Source organism: Aricia agestis, chromosome 3, assembly GCF_905147365.1.
Source record: "Aricia agestis chromosome 3, ilAriAges1.1, whole genome shotgun sequence".
NCBI classification, from domain to species: domain Eukaryota; kingdom Metazoa; phylum Arthropoda; class Insecta; order Lepidoptera; family Lycaenidae; genus Aricia; species Aricia agestis.
Window position 1 is genome coordinate 20,154,361 of NC_056408.1, and position 21,282 is coordinate 20,175,642.

A 21,282-nucleotide genomic window follows, 5' to 3' on the forward strand; every position below is an offset into this window, starting at 1 on the left:
ATCGGGGTGGGATCTCTTATATTGAGTTTACTGTGACAACACTGGAAGAGACATTTTTTTACAGTTTAAATTTTACATTTATACAGTTTTTTGTACCCAGCTGCGCGAGAAGGAAAATTGTTAGTTTTGTTTTAAGTACAGCTGCAAGTATCAGGTTTGTGTAGCAATTTTGGCAAAGTTGTTTTAAAATATCAGAAGGAGTCAATCTAACAAGATTTAAAATAAAGTTAAGAGCCATAAAACCAATTGAGCAATATCTTTTTCAAGCAACGCAGTAGTCTAAATTCAGAATTCATGTTTTTTTTAAACTGGTATCTTACAAGTTGCAATAAACTTTTTGAACGGCGAGTCGACAATGATGCCTACCACCGATTCAGGAACTAGCCCGGCTTGAAGAAACGTCGTAAGAAACGGCCATCTTTTACCAATATTTACTTTCAAACAACCCTTTCTTCTCTGCCATATAAATTATAGATTATCTAATACCTAGTCAGTTCAACTGCAGGCAGGACTTTTCTCTTGAAGATTCAGCAAAGCAATTAAGAGTAGCTTAAACTAAGGCAATGCACTGTAAGGCATGATGATGGTGGCACTGATGATGACGATGATGATGCAGACATAGTGGTGATGTGATTGTGATGACTGATGATGATGACGAGGCGATAGTGATGATGATGTGGGTGGTGGTGGTGGCACGGGGTCACGGCGTTATAATTGCCGCTTACATTGATCGAAATAACCGCTCGAGTAACGGGGAACAGGGGTGGAGTGGAGTCGCTTTTATTTTTAATTTTTAAGAAACTGTTAATGTAGACTGTAGAATGTTAATGTTTTGGTTAAAAATGTGCCTACTTAACCACACCTCACATCGGATAACGAATCTATGGTCCAGCTCTTTGGAACGTAGCGTGGAATAGGAGAGATCGTGGAACCGATTCCCGCGTTGGGAAAATGTTGTTTGAAAGTGAAGTTAGGACAATGCATGCTGCTCATACAATTATTTGACGAGAAAGACGATCCATGCTTTGGATGGGCATGTAAATAGTTGATCTTGCGCCTGACCTCTCGCCACTCGACAGTCGTGTCGGGCATCCGTCCCACTAGGCTATGAGACGAAGGTAACTCTTATAATATATACGGTACAATTTTTGCGTTTAATTTGAAGGTAAACGTCATGATCGCAACCCTCGTTGTACCGTTGCGTACGTAGTCGATGACTTGAAATTTTCGATTCCAAGTCGACTGTATCCAAATAGTGTGAATGAGTTGGTGATTAATCCGTGTGCCTGGGTAATTGTGACGCCAGCTGCCGCCTCCCACGCCGCCGTAACCATTACTGATCAATACCATTTTTATGTATGACCTTTGTAGTAGGTTCGATTAAAGAGGAATAATCGCAACGCGACGCGTAGATGCATTTCTCAAGTATGGATTTGACTAACTCGCATGACGTCTCACGCAATGGGCATTGTCAAAAAAAAATCACATGTACTTTTTATATTTTAAAAGGGTATTTTAAGAATATAAATTAAATAATTTTGAAATTCATTGGCTAGTTTTTTCTCAATAAATTTTTAAAGTTTCGCTCTGACGTCATCATCGGCGGCCAATTGACCTCTGCAGTATGTTTTAAATTTCCTTTCAATTTTATTTATAATGGCTGGTTCGTCAAATGCAAGTATTCATTCAGCTTTCACATAATGAGAACTTGAAGCTTCTCGTATCAGTACGAGAAGCTTACCAAAAGTTCGAAACGTAGTGTTGGTCGAATTTATTGCTAATTTAACGCCATTGAAGGTCAAACAAAGGTTAAGCATATTTGGGCTAACTAATGGGCATTTTTTCGTTTATATACAGAAAAACGATCACTGACCTTATTCCTCGAAATGTTTTTGTAATAAGCAAAATAAAATAAAAAAATGGACAATCCCCATTGAAGAAGAAATATCAAGGATTAAAAATAAAGATGGTAAAATGTTCAACTGCCACATTTACCTACAATCCATATTCTACTAATATTCTAAACGCGAAAGTGAGTCTGCCTTTTACCTCTTCACACCCAAACTACCATACATGGCACTGGCAGTCCCCCTTTAATATTTATTTTAATATTATTATAATTATTAAACTACAAATATAATTAAGTATTTTGTGAATATTCCAAGTGCCTATATTATGTTGGCGTTATTGATTACGTGCTCGTTATCAATAATGCCAAAAAAATCACGTTTTTTGTATGGGAGCCCCCTTAAATATTAATTTTATTTTGTCTTTATATTTTATTGTTATAGCGGCAACAGAAATACACAATCTGTGAAAATTTCAGAAGTCTAGCTATAGCGGTTCTTGAGATACAGCCTCGAGACAGACAGATAGACAGACAGACAGACAGACAGACAGACGGACAGACATCGCAGTCTCAGTAATAGGGTCCAGTTTTTCCCTTTGGGTACGGAACTCTAAAAAGTAACAGTAAGCAGCTACATAAAAGTTTATCTCCGTGTAAGCCCATAAAAGTTAAACTAAGTTATGTAACTAACTTATAATTAGTTAATTTGTGTTAACGTTAACATAGATAATTTTTTATTGGCAACTGCAGAATTATTTCATAATTTTGCAGTTGCCAGCACACTTTAAGGGTCAATTCAGACCGCAACGCGACGCGTAGATGCATTTCTAAATTAGTATGGATTTGACAGATTCGCAAGACGTCTTACGCACGCTGACGACATCTGTCAAATCCATACAAATTTAGGTCGCGTCGCGTCGCGCCTCGCCTCGTCACGTTGCGGTCTGAATTGACCCGAGTCATGAAATTGATCACATTAAGAGTATTTTCAGGCTACATTTTTCCTCAGAAACAACCCAATAACATAGCATCACCCCGGCGGTTAAAATGTTGCGGTCGAGTGACTAATTATTATAATATAATATTATTGAATATACATATATGGGCATAGGATAAAGCCCTGAAGATTAGTTCATCCATAGGTTTCCTCATGCCCGCTCAGACTGTCGACATCAGTCTGAAGCCAGGATGAGAACAGCCACGATGTCTATCCGACGGTAAGAATACAGCTCTTATTATTATTACTAGCTATATTTTGACCGAGCTTTGCTCGGTATTTGATAAAACACGAATAAAATGAAATTTTCTAAAAATGATTCCTAGCTAGATCCATTTATCGCCCTCGAAACCCCCTATATACTAAATTTCATGAAAATCGTTGGAGCCGATTCCGAGATTCCACTTGTATTATATATAGTTACATATATACAAGAACAATTGTTCGTTTAAAGATATAAGATAAGATAAAAGATTGAAGTAACTGTGTAATTTAGACAAGACTAAATTAAACACCTTGTGGGGATCATTATTGCTTTTAGCTTAAAAAGCAATTCGAAACCGATGTTTTGTGCTTTTTGATACTTGAGGCATAGAAATGAAATTAAATAATGTTTATTTTTTTGTTAGATACAAATAAACACTTTTCGAACTGTTCTTCATGATCAAGTTTCATCTTCTCGTGGGGTAGTTCTTGGTGGTAACCAAGAACTACCCCACGAGAAGATGAAACTTGGAAATCCTTGCCTACAGAAGTCGATTAACGGCCGTTCCCAATATTTGATCTATCTCTGGTTTTGCCCTACTAGAGATAGGAATAGCTCACATTATACATTAGAAACATGTATTTTATGTCAATTGTGAGCTATTCCTATCTCTAGTAGGGCAAAACCAGAGATAGATCAAATATTGGGAACGGCCGTTAATATCAAATTAGAGTAAAATACTATGTGTCTCTGCTCTCTCATAGTTGGTAGTCAAAAACGTACAAAGGTCTAAAGAAATTGTTACGTTACAATTTAGTTAACCCCCGACAAAAAAGAGGGGTGTTATAAGTTTGACGTGTCTGTCGGTCTGTCTGTCTGTCTGTCTGTGGCATCGTAGCATCCAAACGGGTGGACCGACTTTGATCTAGTTTTTTTTTGTTTGAAAGCTGACTTAATTGAGAGTGTTCTTAGCTATAGTTCATCATCATCAGCCTGCTCTGTGCTGAAAAATCGCGGTTCATCTGGTTCGTGAAGGGCCGATTAGCAACTTGCAGTAGTTTGGTGGGCTTTATAATTTATTGCATTCTAGTTCGTGACATTTATGAATATTTACACATTAATGGAATGTTGACCTGGTGCTGCAGCATCACCTGGTAATCAATAGGATACCCAACTCCTCACCAACTTAGAGCAATGGTTTCGTGTTTGGGCTCATTTTAATTGCGACAACTAGTAAGACGTAAATAACCCATAAATTTTTGCATGCTGCTGCTGCAGCATCACCTGGATTCTATAAAAGCCGAGCTCCATATGAACCCAAAGTGGAGGTTTCATGTTTGGACTCATATTGACGGCCTCATCCAAAAATAACATTCCTAGATGGGATTCATTGGGATATAATATTATGATCCTGTTGATAGGAATTACTCTGCATTATAACCAACACTAGTTTAAAAAGCATGAAATAAAATTAAATTAAGAAATTTAAAAAAACCCCCGCCAAACAACTTTAAAAAGTAATGAAATAACATATTTTACTGACTTTAAGTTTAAATAATTCCTAAGTGTAAAGTGATATTTTAGTCCATAATTGTTGTCAAGGTGTGTCGGGGGACCGCTAATGTAGATGTTTGATTTCACTTATCATTATAGTTTAAGGGTCAGTTCACAGCGAACTGAATCGAGACAATCAGTGACATGGCGATACAAAATGCAAAAGACACTGTTGGCGGTCCCCCGACATACCGTGACAACAATTATGGACTAACTCCATACTGCTGATAGGAGATTCCCAATCTGCAGTGGAGCGCTTTACCACATTAAAAAATTAAAATGGTTCTCGGTGTAGAAACTAGTTATCGAGTAAGCAAAGAAAAGTAAAGGAATGTAATTGGTGTCTTCTTCACTCGGAAATATGTATTAGTTAGTTTTCCATATGTCTGCTATGTGATCTGAAAAACGAAATAGCCAAGGCAACATAGTCTATTATCACATAGCGTTTTCGGCATCAGTCCCGGGGCAGGGCAGGCAGGGCAGGCCGAATGGATACGAAAATAGACAAAAATTAAAAACCTCTCGAAAAACTTCAGATCCGAACTAGGCAATGGATATTCTGTATATATCTATAGACAACGTCGCGCGTTATAAAAAAGCTTATTGTGGATGGATGTGGATTATTGCAAAGTTATAATTTGCTGTATACAACTATGTTATAAAATCGTGTTATAACATAATGTAAGTAGGTAAGTATATAATATTTTGACACCTCTTTCCTTCCAATTATTATTTTAGCATAATTATTATATAAGTATTATGTGTCATGAGGAAAATAGCCTATAAGTACTGTACCTAATTCTGAATAATATGATTTAGAAGTTAATATTTTTGCAATACTTCGGGTGGGTTGCAACTTGCACCGAGGCGTGGTTAAAGTTAAAGTTAAGGCTAACTTTAACTTTAACCTTAACTTTGACCACAGAATTTACAGATGACAGCTGGTTCGATAAGGCTTGAAATGAACGGGGGCGGGGGCGCTGCTGGTAAAGAGAGCTGTCAAAAATGGCGTTTTTGTATGATGACAGTGTTAGTTCCTTTTTTCGCCACTGTTCAGTCGAATTATGATACCTCTTTAGATTTAAAAATAATACTCCAACGCCAACTGTTGTCAATAGAAATGTGTCATATTGTTGTCTAGAAAAATGCTTTGTAACAGCAACTTGTGAAAATGAATAAATTATATTTGTAACGCTTTACAGCCTTTAAGTTTTAAGAAATACCTTTTGGTATTTTAAACATGGTCCTTCGAGCAAAAAAGTAAATGGAAAATGTATACAGTCAACTCAAGAAGAAGAAATTAATATGGTCCCGGACCTCTGAGAATTAAATATGTTATATGGTCCCGGGCCTTTGAGACTCAACCAGAAGAACATGATCCAAAAGGACCTTCGAGAAGGTAACATGGTCCTTCATCTTTAAAATCTTCGAGGACGCATGCAGGGCCTCTGAGTACTTAATATGGTCTTGCAAGGCCTTAAAGAAATTAATAATATTATGGTCCCGGACCTCTGAGTAAAGGAATTAATATGGTCCCGGACCTCTGAGTAAAGAAATTAACATGGTCCCGAACCTCTGAGAAGTAAAGTATGGTCATGGTCTTCTTCGTCAACTCAAAAAGGACTTTTGAGTATTAAACATGGTCCTTGCGAGGGAAGGTATAAAAATACACTAAAACAATATTTAAACTATTGTTCGAGATACAAAGTAAAAAAAAAGTGAGAAGCGTAAAGGAACCTAAGAACAAAACCAAAGTAAGGTGGTAAGGGAAGTAAATAGTAATAGTAAATATAGAATTCAAAACATTATAAAATTAAATATCTCAAAAAGTCATGGTAGAAACATTCATAAAATTCAAGTCAAAGACGTCATAATAGTCAAATGTAGTCAAAGAGAGGAAAAAGTCGAGGTTTAATTTGAGAAAAAAGTACATGAAAAGAGCTAACCAGAAAGACGTCCAGATTGACAATAGTGTCAAGTGAAAAAAAAGGGATTTGAAGGAATTGAAGGATTATATTTTGATTGATGAAAACAATTTGTAAATATTGAAGCTATCACTAAATCTTATATCTTTAAACGAGCAATTATTGTATATATATATATATATATATATATATATATATATATATATATATATATATATATATATATATATATATATATATATATATATATATATACAATAATTGCTCGTTAACACTGCACTAAACACTAGGTCACAACACTTAGCACTAAGAAGTCCAAACACAAATCACTAGGTCCAATCACTAAGCACTATCACTGTCCTAGGTCGTAGCCAAGTCGCAGGTTTCACTGGTTCACTCACTATTGATCACTCCGAAATCGCCTTGATGAAAGCTCGAAACGAACTCACTTGCCGGGCCTGCCTGCGGCTCTTTTTATATGGCGAGACGAATTCCAGAAATTTCCCGATTCACGTAAACAAGTAAACAACCGTGGGAAATTTCTAGGAGGCTCGGGCATGTACCACAATAAAACTGCCGTCCTTGCGATAAGTGCAGTAAGTTGAATTTAATTTAGACCTTATGGACTCAGTCATAAGGTCTAAATTCAAACACGCTAACAAATAAAGGGTAAACACGTAAACAAACATTAGACCTTTCTAGAAGGTTCGAGTATGTACTTGCGCACCACGTGTCCGTATACCATGTACCGTAACAATATATATATACAAGAATTGCTCGTTTAAAGATATATATATATATATATATATATATATATATATATATATATATATATATATATATATATATATATATATATATATATATATATATATATATATATATATATATATATATATATATATATATACAGGGTGTAACAAAAATAAGTGATAATACTTTAGGGTGTGTACGTGTTCCTTGTAGAGAGTTCACTGTGAAAGTAGCAGCGCTGAAAAACTATTTTTTTTTTCACTTTTGTATGGGGAAACTCGTGACGCTCGGGCGCTTGCCCATACAAAAGTGAAAAAAAATTTTCGTCTTTCAGCGCTGCTACTTTCACAGTAAACTCTCTACAAGGAACACGTACACACCCTAAAGTATTATCACTTATTTTTGTTACACACTGTATATATATATATATATATATATATATATATAATTGGAATCTCGGAATCGGCTCCAACGATTTTCATGAAATTTAGTATAGTCTAGGAAAATGGCTTGTAACAGCAACTTGTGAAAATGAATAAATTATATATTTTGTAACGCTTTACAGCCTTTAAGTTTTAAGAAATACCTTTTGGTATTTTAAACAGCCACGTTCATTTAAAGCCTTGTTGAGCTCAAGGTTATGGTTAAATATGGCATCCATTTTTGACTTTAACCAAAGATTTAACATTTTGCATTGTAGTTATAGTTAAAGTTACAGGTATAGCTAAAGTTAGTTGGTGCAACCCACCCTAAAGAAATACTCTGGCTATAATTCTCTTCTAATTTCACATAAAAATACCTTACACCGTAAACAAAATTAGATTGACTCTAGTCATCCTGACTGCAGACAGGATTACCTTTACCTTATTGGTAAATATGGTAATTGGTAACTATGCTTCGCACTCGAGAGGGTACAGAAGATCACAGGTGCTAGCGGGGAATACTAAGTATGTAAATACAGTGCCGGTTTTAACACTACCAGCGCCCTGGGCGAGATTTTTTGTGCGCCCAGGGTGCTGGTAGTGCTTAAAAAAATGGCACCCCTTTTGTTTGCCTTCAGCGCCCCTTTTTCCCGGTGCCCTGGGCGGTCGCCCAGAGTCGTAAAACGCCGCGTGCGTAAATATCTACAATGGATACAAAGGTCTTATTGTTTCTTGGTTTCAGGCACCGAAGGTCACTGTGGAAGGGACGTAATGGAAAAGTATGAGCCGCCGAAGTTTTGCGGCATCAGCGACCCTGGCGACTGTGCCATGAAGTACAACGGCAAGGATAAGGACATCTTCGCCGGCTTCGGAGACTTCCCCTGGATGGTGGCTCTACTCAAGTAAGTGTATAAAGCTGGCAAGAACGTGACTGCTGAAAAACAACTTCTAGAGATGCTGAGGGACCTATCACTTAAGGAGTGAGCACACTGAGACGGGCCGTGCCGGGGCTCAGCGTGCCGGGGCTCATCGTAAAAATCCGCCTCCATACAATTTGTATGGAAGCGGAAATCCGCTGCGCCCCGTCTCAGTGTGCTCACTCCTTCATCAGACAGCGGTCGCGCGTTCAAGCACTTCAAGCGTTCTGCGTTTGAGCGGTCACTGGTCAGTCACACAGGAGGAATTTTGACTCGGTCAGAACGCCCCGTGTTTAAGTATATCTATACTATAATCGGCCAAGTGCGAGTCGGACTCGCGCACGAAGGGTTCCGTACCGTTAGAGCGCAAATAGGGAAAAAAATGTGTTTTTTGTATGGGAGCCCCCTTAATTATTTATTTTATATTAATTTTATTATTTAATATCAAAGTAATTATAATTGAGGATTTTGTGAAAATTTCAAGTGTTTATATTATGTTGCCATTACGGGTTACGAGTAAAAAAGACCAAAAAAATAACGTTTATTGTATGGGAGCCCCCCTTAAATATTAACTTTATTTTCTTTTTAGTATTTGTTGTTATACTTAGCGGTTACAGAAATCTGAAATACACAATCTGTGAAAATTTCAGAAGTCTAGCTATAGCGGTTCTTGAGTTACACCCTGGAGACAGACGGACAGACAGACGGACAGATATTGAAGTCTCAGTAATAGGGTCCCGTTTTTACCCTTTGTGTACGGAACCCTAAATAATATAACAAAACACAACACAAGAGTACGCAAAGCTGCAGACCGCTTGAACGCTTGACCGCGTGACCGCTCTCTGTCTGATAGGTCCCTGAGGGTGAGTTAACATTGCAACCTTGCAGGGCGTTTCAATTTTTCCTGCCTGTCAGCTGTTGGCTTCCTATATCTTTGGAAAGGGGTCATTTAAAAACGCGACGCTTTGCGACGTTGTAATGTGGTAAAACTCTTTGTGTGCTTACTACAAACTGAGATACCTTGTGCTGTAAACAAAGGCAGCTGTGACACAGTTCATACTAGTACGGCTGCCAATGTTTTCCCTATCAGAATACTTTGCATAAATACATATTGTGTCCCTTTCATTGTAAAAAAATGTACTTAACGAAATTGATTACTTAATAAAAAATTTATTTATTTATTTATTATTTATTTAATGTAATTTGACTCACAAATCGTAATTAAATTTTATTACCTCGAAAATCTTTTGATACTTCTGTGTTTTCAAAGATGTAAAATAGGATTCTTAAGTTTGCATAAGATTATAAGGGTACTTACATAAAAGTATAATTAGAAATTATATTCAACTTTTAGCAGGACTGACGAGACCGAATGGGTGAACACGGATTACATAGGGGGTGGAAGCATCATCCACCCATCCGTAGTCATAACAGCTGCACACAAAGTCGAAAACAGGAAACCAGAAGAGGTAAATAGTAAATAGGTACTGAAAAGACAACCAAGCGAAATTATATTCTAACAGTGCTTGTTACTTGTTAGCATTCGCTTGTTTCGATGGCTAAGTTAGATGTCTGAAATTCACACCGCATAGTACACGAAATGCGGCGCGTACGGTGCGGACAAATGTGCGAGGTTTCACATCATTCATTATTCATACAACGAATTCTAAAATGTGGCGCGTACGATTACCGATGTTAATCAGGCCCTAATATAAGCAACATGTTGTATATTCCAGATTAAATGCAGAGCCGGCGAATGGGACACTGATAACAAAAAAGAAAACCTCCCACACCAAGACAGATTTGTGAAGAAAATTGTTATCCACAAAGATTACAATACATGTAAGTCTTGATACATTTTTCATTGCATGATCGCGATGAATTGCCCGAGAGACATGCTAAAACTTAGGAAAATTAGTGACAAATTTGATTGTCCCATTGTGCACCATTGGGTACGTATACATGTGCATGTACCTAGTGCCGCAAACAGACCAAACAGATATTTAAATTGATTGAATCTTGATTGAATTTTATTATTATGTCTACTAACCTAGTTTTTTTAAGTATTGTAGTATCTACTAACAAATTATGGACTTAGTCTGAAATAAATGGTTTATTATTATTATTGTTATTAAAACTGTCTTGGAAGTTGGGACCGGCAATTTATACATCAATCACATAGATAGATATATAACTATTTATTACTCACAAATTGGTACTAACTAGAAAAATGTGGGCAAGGGCAGAAGAGAAGGAGAAAGCTAAGCCCAAGCAAAGAACACATGATAGCGTCATATTATCCAGCATCTGTATTCTATACCCTAAGTATCATGCTTATTGCTTATCCTTGCTTTCCTATTTCGTTGATCCTGCATTTCTACTGTACCTATAACGTCTAAGTAGTGGTTATAAAGCGGCTCTTGACTCGGAGGTCATGGGTTCGATTCCCGCGTTGGAAACAAGTTATTAGCTGATAGCTACGTATAACGGAAGCTTTCATTCCTGTTTTAGCGGATTCATACAACGACGTAGCGCTGTTGTTCCTCAGCGAGCCCTTCACCCTGGCGCCCCACGTAGGCGTCGCGTGCCTCGGCACCGACATGCCGGCCCCGGGCACGGAGTGCTACAGCATGGGCTGGGGCGGGGACACCCAACGAGACCAAGAATACTTCACTATTCTGAAGAAGGTTAGAGCATCTATTGTTACATTTAAGTTGTCTGTCTTGAGACTATCGCAAAAGAGTTCGACCTAAACTCATTTGTGACAGTCTCTCTCGAGACTACGATATTTATTTAATTACGAAACCCATGAGGATGCACACACAAACAAATAATATTACGATAGTCTGTCTTAAGACTTTGCTCCAAGTATAACCCTTAAATGTAGCTCGCTCTTTGCAGAATTCCCTAAAGATATTGTTTTTTTTTAAATTCATAATTCATTTATTTCATACCATATTACATTACCAGACTTGGTAGACTCCGTAGCTGAAATTTCATACTTTACTTTAACTTCCAACATTTCCAGGTTACTCTGAAGTTGGTCGAGGATGGCGAGTGCGAGAAGACATACCAGAGGGAACTGGAGAACGAGGACTTCACCCTCCATGACTCCCTGACGTGCGCCGCCAGCAAGGGGGACTTGGACACGTGCGTCGGTGACGGCGGATCGCCTCTAGTTTGTCCCGTAAAGGTAGGCAAAAAAATCAATTTTTAACATATACTTACCCTTAGATGAATGATTGGTCTCGCGCGCGCGCTCGCACCAATCATTTATCTAGTTCAAGCATGTACGTCCAAGTTTATTTCTTTAAAGCTACTGGACCGTTTTTGTTAAGTGCCTGACAGACGTACGAACTTAAAGTACGCGGGTTTTAAATTCGCGAATTTACTCGGCTCGCGTCGGTGACACACGAGAATCGCTCATACTGGATTATCATACCCCCAGGCTCGCGGCTCGCGGCTCGCGGCTCGCGGCTTGCGGCTTGCGGCTTGCGGCTTGCGGTTCTTTGCTGACACACAGGCGATTAAGATCGTCGAGCCATAAGTCCGCGTACTTACTCGCACGTCTGTCCCCCCCTTTAGGCTAAATCAAGAGTCAAGGAGTTGCTTTAAAATGTCACTGGCAATCTGGGGTATCCATTGCATATTTAGGCAATTTGTATTTGATAATAATCCTATGTCAGCGAAATCTTGACAATGGGTCGGTGGACGGTGACCGGCGGCGTCGACTTCAATTGCGAAGCTTCATACCATAGCCCATTTTGATTTCTGACTTCACTTTTGAATTTGAAATTGTTTTTTGTTTAATTTTCACCCTTTGTCTGACTGCTATTAACGTATTTGTGACGTTACACATACCTACTTAGCACGGCATCAGAAGACATAATTATTATAAAGTGTATCACACGTTTATTTTCTTTTTGTTTCTGTTCGCTTGTTTAAATTGTGTTTAAATAAAGAATTTGATTGTTTTCAGGGATGCGGCGAGGGCCACAGGTACGCCATATACGGCCTGGTGGCTTACGGCATGGGGTGCGGGGAGCAGGACATCCCCGGGGTGTACGTGAACATCCCCCGCATGCACCCCTGGGTCAAGGAGCAGATGGACGCCGAGGGCATCAAGGATTATAGCTTCGATGTTTAAGTTTAATAAATTAAGCCTCCAGTACACAATGGCCCACAATGGCCTACTGCAGGCCAATTTTAACTGTAGACCACGATCACTTGGTGTAAAACACAATGTCTCTTTACTGTCTGGCAATACACTGGCCATCGTCCGCCATCATACACTACTACCCCGTCTACACAATGGCGATGGCTTGTAGTGGGCCAGCATAGACCATTGTGAAGAGGCTCCTTTGTGAGTAATTTGTTTTTATTTGATTGTATAAACTGTATATTATTGAAATAAAACATATTCAAATATGTAATTGTAATCAGTTATACCAAATACAGGTCTAGATGGTTGTACAAGCTTATGAAACTATTGGTTGCCTGGAAGAGACTGCTTCCAAGCGCACCGGCCGCTTTGAGAATTTTTCTGTTTTTTCGTATGGACCAAGAGCCACACATTCCTCAGTTTCGGAAAACTAAAAGTTTACCTGTATTGACCTCAGAGAGTAAGAACGACCAGCAACTATGGAATTTCGGTCGGGTTACTTTAGGAGGTATCCAGATTCCAGTTCTCAAGGTCTACTTGACCTTCCAGGAAGCTCAATTTCATAGCTTATATTGTTCGCAGTATGTGGAGGAATCTCGTCTTCCAGTGCTGGACATTTTTGTCAGTTGCTTTCCACTGCTAGACACCCTCAGAGTTTAAAGTCTTTAAGGGCCTGTTACACCACTTCCTGATAAGTGCCGGATAGGCTATCCACCACTTAACTTGACAGATAGAGTATGGAGAATCTGTCATAAAAGTTGTGGATAGCCTATCCGGCACTTTATCAGGAAGTGGTGAAAGAGGTCCTAAGAAAGTTAAAGGGTATCTGGCAATTGTCAAAAATGTCCGGTACTGCAAGATGAGATTCCGCCACTTACCGTGAAGAATACAGGGTGTAACGAAGTGATAATAGTTTAGAGTTTAGGGAGTGTACGTGCCTCGTGTATAAAGTTTATTGTGAAAGTAGCAGCTCTGAAAGAGTAACTTTTTTTTAACTTTCGTATACGCCCCAGCCTCAGGAATTTGCCCACAAATCACAAAAATAATTTTCTCTTTCAGCGCTGCTACTTTTACAGTGAACTCCACACAAGGGTGTAGGGACACATCACACATAATATACACAGTACACAGTTACACACCCTGAAGTATTATCGCTTAGTTTTGTTACACCCGTATAATAGCAGCTCATCTCAAATCTCTACCCTATCAGCTTCAGAAGTCAGAACCCTGTTCCAGCTCACTCGCACTCTGTGCACCATTGACCACCTTATTCTGCTAACACCCCATGGATCGTGGTGCTCCACTCCCCGCTTAGCAAAGTTCAGGGCACAACAGCTTGTGTTAAATGATTTTGATATATTTTCCTTAGAAAATAAGGAAATCGTACATGTTTGTGCAAACTTCAATGGCCTGATAAACTGCGGTTTGTGGTGCACCCGAAGTAGCTGGTGATACATAGTTTCTATACATCAATGTAAAATGTTGTTATTTTGTGAAACATAATATATGGTCGATTTGAGAAACCTCCTCCTTTTTAGATGTCGGTTAATAAATACTAGATATCGCCCAATGGTCGAGATTCGACCTTAGTTTCAACGACATTAGGACTACTACCTAAATTTTGTAAAAAATATTGACTTTGACTTGTTGACTTGTCTTTGGGACTCAGCTGATCTCAGACTGGCCGTGTAAGCATTGTCTAATAGTATCTTAGATTCAATAAAAAAATATAATCTATTTTCAATTTGTCAACTTGTTGTCAACAGACTTCAACCATAAATAAAAGAGTATAATTCGTATGTATAGGCTTGTCACTCAAAAATCTGTCATTTCTCATGCGTGTGTGTTGTAGTGTGTGTAATGTTTTATTTGGTAAAAAAATGTATGATAAAAGCATAATTTCAAAATAATATTAGTTCGATGCACTCCTTCACCATATAAACTATAACTGTGCAAAATTTCATGCACCTACGTTTCCCCATTTTTCGTAAAAAGGGTTACAAAGTTTTTCGTTCGCGTATTAATATTATGATGATGATGATGATTAAAGAATTGTTAATCCTACCACGGATCATATCGCCACGAAGAAGTCGACCACTGTCATGTCTTAACTAGATGTCGCCCGCAACTCCGTTGCGCCAAAATTCGATTATCGCGGGAGAACCGTACATTTTTCCGGGATAAAAAGTATCCTATGTCCTTTCTCGGGACTCAAAGTATCTCCATGCCAAATTTCAGCAAAATCGGTTCAGCGGTTCGAGCGTGAAGAGGTAACAGACAGACAGACACATTTATAATATTAGTATGGAAGTATGGATTAGATGTCAAATCGCATACATTTTGTTAGCGTTTACGATTATCGCTTGCCACTTGTCTAGGCCTGCAGGAAATATAATGAAAAATGATAGTTTATATTACTTTATACTTAAAACAAATCGGCCAAGTTCGTATCGGGCCACGCGCAATATAGGGTTCCGTAGTACCGCTAGTTTTTGATAATTTTTGTGTGGTCAATGAATGTACGTGTATTTATAACTTCGATCACTAATAATATACAAGATACACAGTCCCATAGAAAACCTCTCGAAAATCTGTCGCCGAGTAATAGAGTTTAAAAAAGTATACATTTATCTAAAATCAACCTTAATCATAGTTATTAAAGATCTTTTTATAAAACAATGTACGTATGCGTGTTTACAAAGCAATAAATTTTTACGAACGACGCACGCTTCAAACTAAATTCAACCATCCGCGTATATATTTAAAGTTTAAATTATTACAGTGCCCAAAAAGAACTTCAATTTTACGGCCACACTTCGCCGCTGGAACAGGGTGAAGTAAAGTATGAGTGGAGTCGAACTGCTCAACATTTTTTTGTTGATTGTAATAATTTTAATAGTCCATTTTTTTTCCGAAGTTTAATGTATAAAGTGTGGAGTAATTATTTTTTACTTGTAATATTATGTTGTTCTAATATGTTTAATGTTATAATTAACCAAAATATACGTGTATACATTGAATATAAATGCTTAGAACATACAACGCTCGCTAAAGTCGGCTTGAAAAATTCTTCGCATATTTGCCGTGCTATAACTGATATCCAATCTCCACATCTAACTGGATCTCGAGGAAACCTAGAAAAAAAATATTCCTCAATAAAATAAATAATAATTAATAGCGACACCACCAAATGGAACAGAAACACAGTGTGTTACCCGAACATTTCAAGTGGGCATGATAAACTACGATAAATACCTTTAGTAACCTATATGAGTATTCGCAATTGAGATGGTTTATAACTCATGTTGATTTATTTACGACTTAATTTTAAAACTGTTTTTTGTTGATTTCTTAACAAAATACCAATATTTACGATACAATTTGTATGAAATACATTAGGATAAAATTAATACTTACCGGAAATATGAAATTCTATCCTGTTTTTGTGTTTTAAACATTTGATTTTTACAATTGTTGAACGAGCACTGGGACATGCTTCCCAGCGGAGCGTTCGAGCACTACTAAATCGAAAGTCCACCAGAATGTTGCGTTTGGTGCTCTTTTAGTGAGGTCGTTTTTTGCCGCGGACTGTGTATCTTGTATATTAGTGATCGAAGATTTATAACGTGTTTTTTTATTAAAGAAGGCAAGTCGCTGTAGCCCTGACGTCACTGCGATCCATGAGGATCTATTGTGACTCCTTCGCACTAGAGTATCATCCCCAACCCAATACTGCTCATAAATTGAACGATATGTTTGATGTTGGTGCCACGAATTTCCTCTGTGGATGAGTATTGGTGGCGACCAAGGTGCCTGTTCCTGTTCTGTAGTAGAGTAGGACAGTCGAGGAGAAGGTGAATAGGTGTTTCATCCTCCTCCTCACAGAATCTGCAAGTCGTTATGCTACAAATACCCATTTTGTTCAGGTGTTTGTTGAGCTTGCAGTGCCCATAGTTAGGCGTCTGGTAAGGATTCTTAATTGGTAATGGGCATTGTCCAAAAAAAATCACATGTACTTTTTTTTTTTTTTTTTTTCATTAAAATAGGGTATTTTAAGAATATAAATTAAATAATTTTGAAATTCGTTGGCTAGTTTTTTCTCAATAAATTTTTAAAGTTTCGCTCTGACGTCATCATCGGCCGCAATTGACCTCTGTAGTATGTTTTAAATTTCCTTTCAATCTTATTTATAATGGCTGGTTCGTCAAATACAAGTTCTCATTATGTGAAAGCTGATACGAGAAGCTTACCAAAAGTTCGAAACGTAATGTTGGTCGAATTTATTGCTAATTTAACGCCATTGAAGGTCAAACAAAGGTTAAACATATTTGTTTAAAAATATAAGTAACTAATGGGTATTTTTTTCGTTTATATACAGATAAACGATCACTGACCTTATTCCTCGAAATGTTTTTGTAATGAACAAAATTAAAAAAAAATGGACAATCCCCATTTATAACGTATTCTACTACTGACTACTAACAACATCATCTCAGTCACGTTCAAAGGAATTTGAACGAAAAGTGCCTTTACATTTCTCAGAATACACTTTTTTTAGTTGATTGACTATAATTGTACCTATAACACAAGTCCTTCAGGTACTTACCACAGGTGACAGGGCCAAGCTGATGTGGTGTGAAGCGTCCATAGATATTATTATTATTATAATTACTCAATAACTTATATGAAGTCTTCTGCCGTGATAGCTTTCCTTTTAAATTCAGGATATTTCCTACTACCGTGAATTTTTTCACATTTCCTGAAGAAGCCGTTTAGCTGGTAGAAGGGGGGGACACTGGACTTTAACGATTTTTTCCACTTTAATTTTTTTTTTTTTTTTTTTTTAACGGGCTTTGGCCCACCACACATTCCCACCACTGTATCTCCTGTGTCGCCAGGATCGACAGCGGCATCCAACCACGAAAACCCTTTGATATGATCTCAGGGAGCCCGAGGGACATGCTAAAGCTGTCTTGGGACCCGCAACGAAATTAATCAGAAGAAAATAGGAGGAGTAGGAAGAATTCCAGATTCCCTCCCCAATATAAAGCGGGAGACAGCACAAAGTTGCAGTGACCGAAAGTCAAAGAACTGAAGGGGAGAAGCACCACGGGAATTTAACGTTAATAATAATTTTATTTTATTTTATTTTATTGATTTTTGGAAAACTTACAGCTAACATACACATAGAATCTAAATATACAATACAAGAAGGCCAATTAAAAGTTTCCACAGATAGAAAAATGCTAATAAAAACAAAGCAGCGATAGACAATGGTCACAATTATTTAGAATTTTAGAAAAAAATTAGAAAAACAGAACAAGAATTATTGTAATAACGTATTAAGTAATAGAATTGCGCAGGTTACAATTAAAATAGAAATTATTAAATTCTTTCTTAAAAGTTGTTACATTGGTAAAGAATAGGTCCACATCAATTATTCGAGATATTTCATTAAACATTCTACTAGCCCTGATCATATAAGAATTTTGGCGATAATTAGTACTATAGTGTTGAATATGCAGTAGGTCACGCTTTCTTCTCGAGGCTGCTGAAACGCGAAGCTGGATTTTGCTGGTGAGATCAGCGCAATCCGCTGAGCTGTTGGCTAAATTAATAAGAAGAGCCAGGTCTGATACTTTCCGTCTAGCAGATAAAGGCAGTAGATGGAATTTTTTGCAGCGATCGAAATAGTTGTTCAAGTACGTTCCAGATCTGAATTGCACGTATCTAAGAAATTTCTTCTGTATGTTTTCAATACGGTTAATATATATGTCATAAACTGGGTTCCAAACAGACGAGCAGTACTCGAGATGGCTGCGCACAAAACTACAGTAAAGGATTTTAAGAGTTTTAATGTGTCTGAAATTAGCCGAGACGCGTATTAAGAATCCCAAAGCTTGAGCGGCTTTTTTAATGATATCGTCTATATGACAATCAAATAAAAGTTTTGAATCAAACGTAACGCCCAAGTCTTTTATCTTGGTAACTCTAGTTAAGGATATATCTGTAATTTTGTAGTCGTAGTAAATGAGGGTGGTCTTACGAGTAAAGCTACATACGTAACATTTGGTGATATTTAGATCTAGTTGGTTACGACGGCAGTAGTCAAGGAGTCTATTAAGATCCTCCTGGAGGCGAATAGCATCTTCAATGGTTGTGATTTGGCTTAAAATTTTCAAGTCGTCAGCAAATAGGAGTACCTTTGAATATTTGAAACATTCGATAATATCGTTGATAAAAATATTAAATAACAAGGGTCCCAATAACGAGCCCTGAGGTACGCCTGATGGTATGAACATAGGCCTAGAAGTGTAACCATTAAGAACAACAGATTGACATCTATTGTCAACGTAAGAGGAAAACCATCTAAAGAGGTTACCCCTAATTCCTATCGCAGACAATTTGCGCAGCAATGTGTGATGATCCAGACGGTCAAAACATTTCGTAAAATTAGTGTAGATTATATCGACCTGCGTGCGCTCAGACATACACTCAGACAAATAGTCGCTACAGAGTATGAGATTGGTAGCAGTGGACCGCCCACGCATAAATCCGTGCTGACACGTAGTGATAAATGGACTTAGGATAGGATACAGCTGATTATAAATTATTCTTTCAAGCAGCTTTGCAAAAAGACACAACTTGGATACAGGCCTATAATTACTAACTACGTCCTTCGGCCCTTTTTTGTGTACAGGCGTTATGAAGGCCGATTTCCAGATAGACGGCACGACTCCCTCGGTGAGTGATCTTCTATAGAGTAACGTGAGCGGAGGGGTCAGGGATTCAGCGCATTTGCGAATTAGGATCGGTGGAATGTGATCTGGTCCCGCAGATTTGTTTAAATCAATCCCTTTCAATAGTTTACATACTTCCGATTCACGCACATCAATAGTATGGATGTCAGACACACATATCGAAGTGTCATTCGAGATCGAGGAGCGTGGGTGATTTAAACAATTACTAGTGCTGGGCCGAGATAGAAAATTTGAGTGAAAGTAATTGCTAAACATGTTTGAGATATCCTCGCCGTCACTGGTACTTATGTCTCCTAATTTAAATAATGCTGGATATGCATTATTTATAAGGCTCGACCGAGATGGGTTTTTCGTTCTCGGCCGAGACCGAGACCGAGACCGAGAATAAAATAATATCTCGGCCGAGACCGAGAGCCGAGAACGAGAATAGAAAAAGCGTGAAATTTTTTTTTTATACTGTTTGCTTTTTAATACACTACTAATTGTTTAACAAAATTAATTGTTTTAATAATCAAAGTTAAATAACATTATATTATAACATAAAAAAAGCAATTTTTCGGCATTTTCGCCCTTCAAAGAATGTCGTCTCTCGTCATACAATTGTCCAGCTTTGCTATAAAGTTGTTCACTTGCTACGCTAGTAGGCGGCGCAGATAAAAAATTATTTGCTGCGGGCTTAAGCACCTTATAAGGCGACGAAAACCAATACTCCAAAATATTAGCATTTCTTTGCAGTCTTGGCTCTCTAAGAAAGCTTTCTAGCGCTATTTCGATCACAGAGCTTGAACTGTATTCGTCATTGGTCATTGGCTCGTCTTCCAACTCTATCGAATCATGAGCTGCCCATAAGTTGGATTGACTTGTTGCAGCCATGTTTGACGTGTTAGTTGAAGATGCCCATGTCGTCTCACGAGAATCTGATCCTACATTTTCATTGAGAGTGAGAGTCTCGATAATATGAAGTTTGGCTGAGTTAACTTCGCTTTCAGTTAGATATTTAGTTTTAAACCGTGGATCGATCAGTGTTGCAGTAACTAGTGGCAAACAACTTTTAACAAATGAAAACCGCTGATTAAGTGCATCCAGTAGCTTGCTCTTCATCGTCTCTGCGTGATTTCCAATTTCATTATCATCTTCCTGGTCATTAAAGGACTGAATGCTGCCGCAGTTCGCCAGCCGGGACTTCAACCAATCACAATTCAGCTCTCTCACGCACTTACACCAATCGACTACGCGCTGCGGCGCGTTGCCACGCGCGGTAAAATTTGAATGCCGATCCGAACAATGTTACAATCTCGGTCATGACCGAGAATCTCGGCTATAATTAGCCGAGAACCGAGACAAGTTTCTCGGTTGGATTTGTAGCCGAGAATGCCGAGACCGAGACCGAGACCGAGATCTCGGTCGAGCCTTAATTATTTATTTTTTTAGATTTTACATACGACCAAAAGGACTTTGGAGTTTTTAATATGTTGTCTTCAATACTCGTAATGTAATTGTTGTACATGTCGCGTTCGATATCTTTAGCGCGCTGTCGTAGTAAAATAAATGAATTATAGTCAGAAATGTTTCCGTACTTTTTAAATTTTTTATGAAATTTTAACTTCTCCTTTAGTATTTTTATTAACGGTTTCCTGTACCAAGGAGGATATCTTTGACCAGGGGTTACAATTTTAGTAGGTACGTAAGAGTCCCGAAAGTTATAAATGGTGTCATAGAAAAAGGAGACGGCACCTT

The 21,282-nt window shown here is 38.0% G+C and overlaps 1 protein-coding gene across 1 annotated transcript; it reads left to right on the plus strand.

Annotated features, from left to right (window-relative positions):
* Positions 1-8,452: 8,452 nt before the first annotated feature.
* On the plus strand, positions 8,453-12,807 carry LOC121740270 (phenoloxidase-activating factor 2-like). The gene is made up of 6 exons (XM_042132925.1): positions 8,453-8,607; positions 9,977-10,091; positions 10,359-10,464; positions 11,134-11,309; positions 11,651-11,815; positions 12,602-12,807. Exons 1-6 carry the CDS (start codon positions 8,477-8,479, stop codon positions 12,767-12,769), a joined length of 861 nt encoding a protein of 286 aa, XP_041988859.1. The 5' UTR covers positions 8,453-8,476; the 3' UTR covers positions 12,770-12,807.
* The last annotated feature ends 8,475 nt before the right edge of the window (positions 12,808-21,282 follow it).

Bases quoted from the DNA above. Each gene is read 5' to 3' on its own strand.
- LOC121740270 (XM_042132925.1), top strand. From the start codon at position 8,477: ATGGAAAAGTATGAGCCGCCGAAGTTTTGCGGCATCAGCGACCCTGGC. The intron at 10,092-10,358 runs GTAAATAGTAAA...TGTATATTCCAG, and splicing joins AAAACAGGAAACCAGAAGAG to ATTAAATGCAGAGCCGGCGA. The intron at 11,310-11,650 runs GTTAGAGCATCT...CAACATTTCCAG, and splicing joins ACTTCACTATTCTGAAGAAG to GTTACTCTGAAGTTGGTCGA.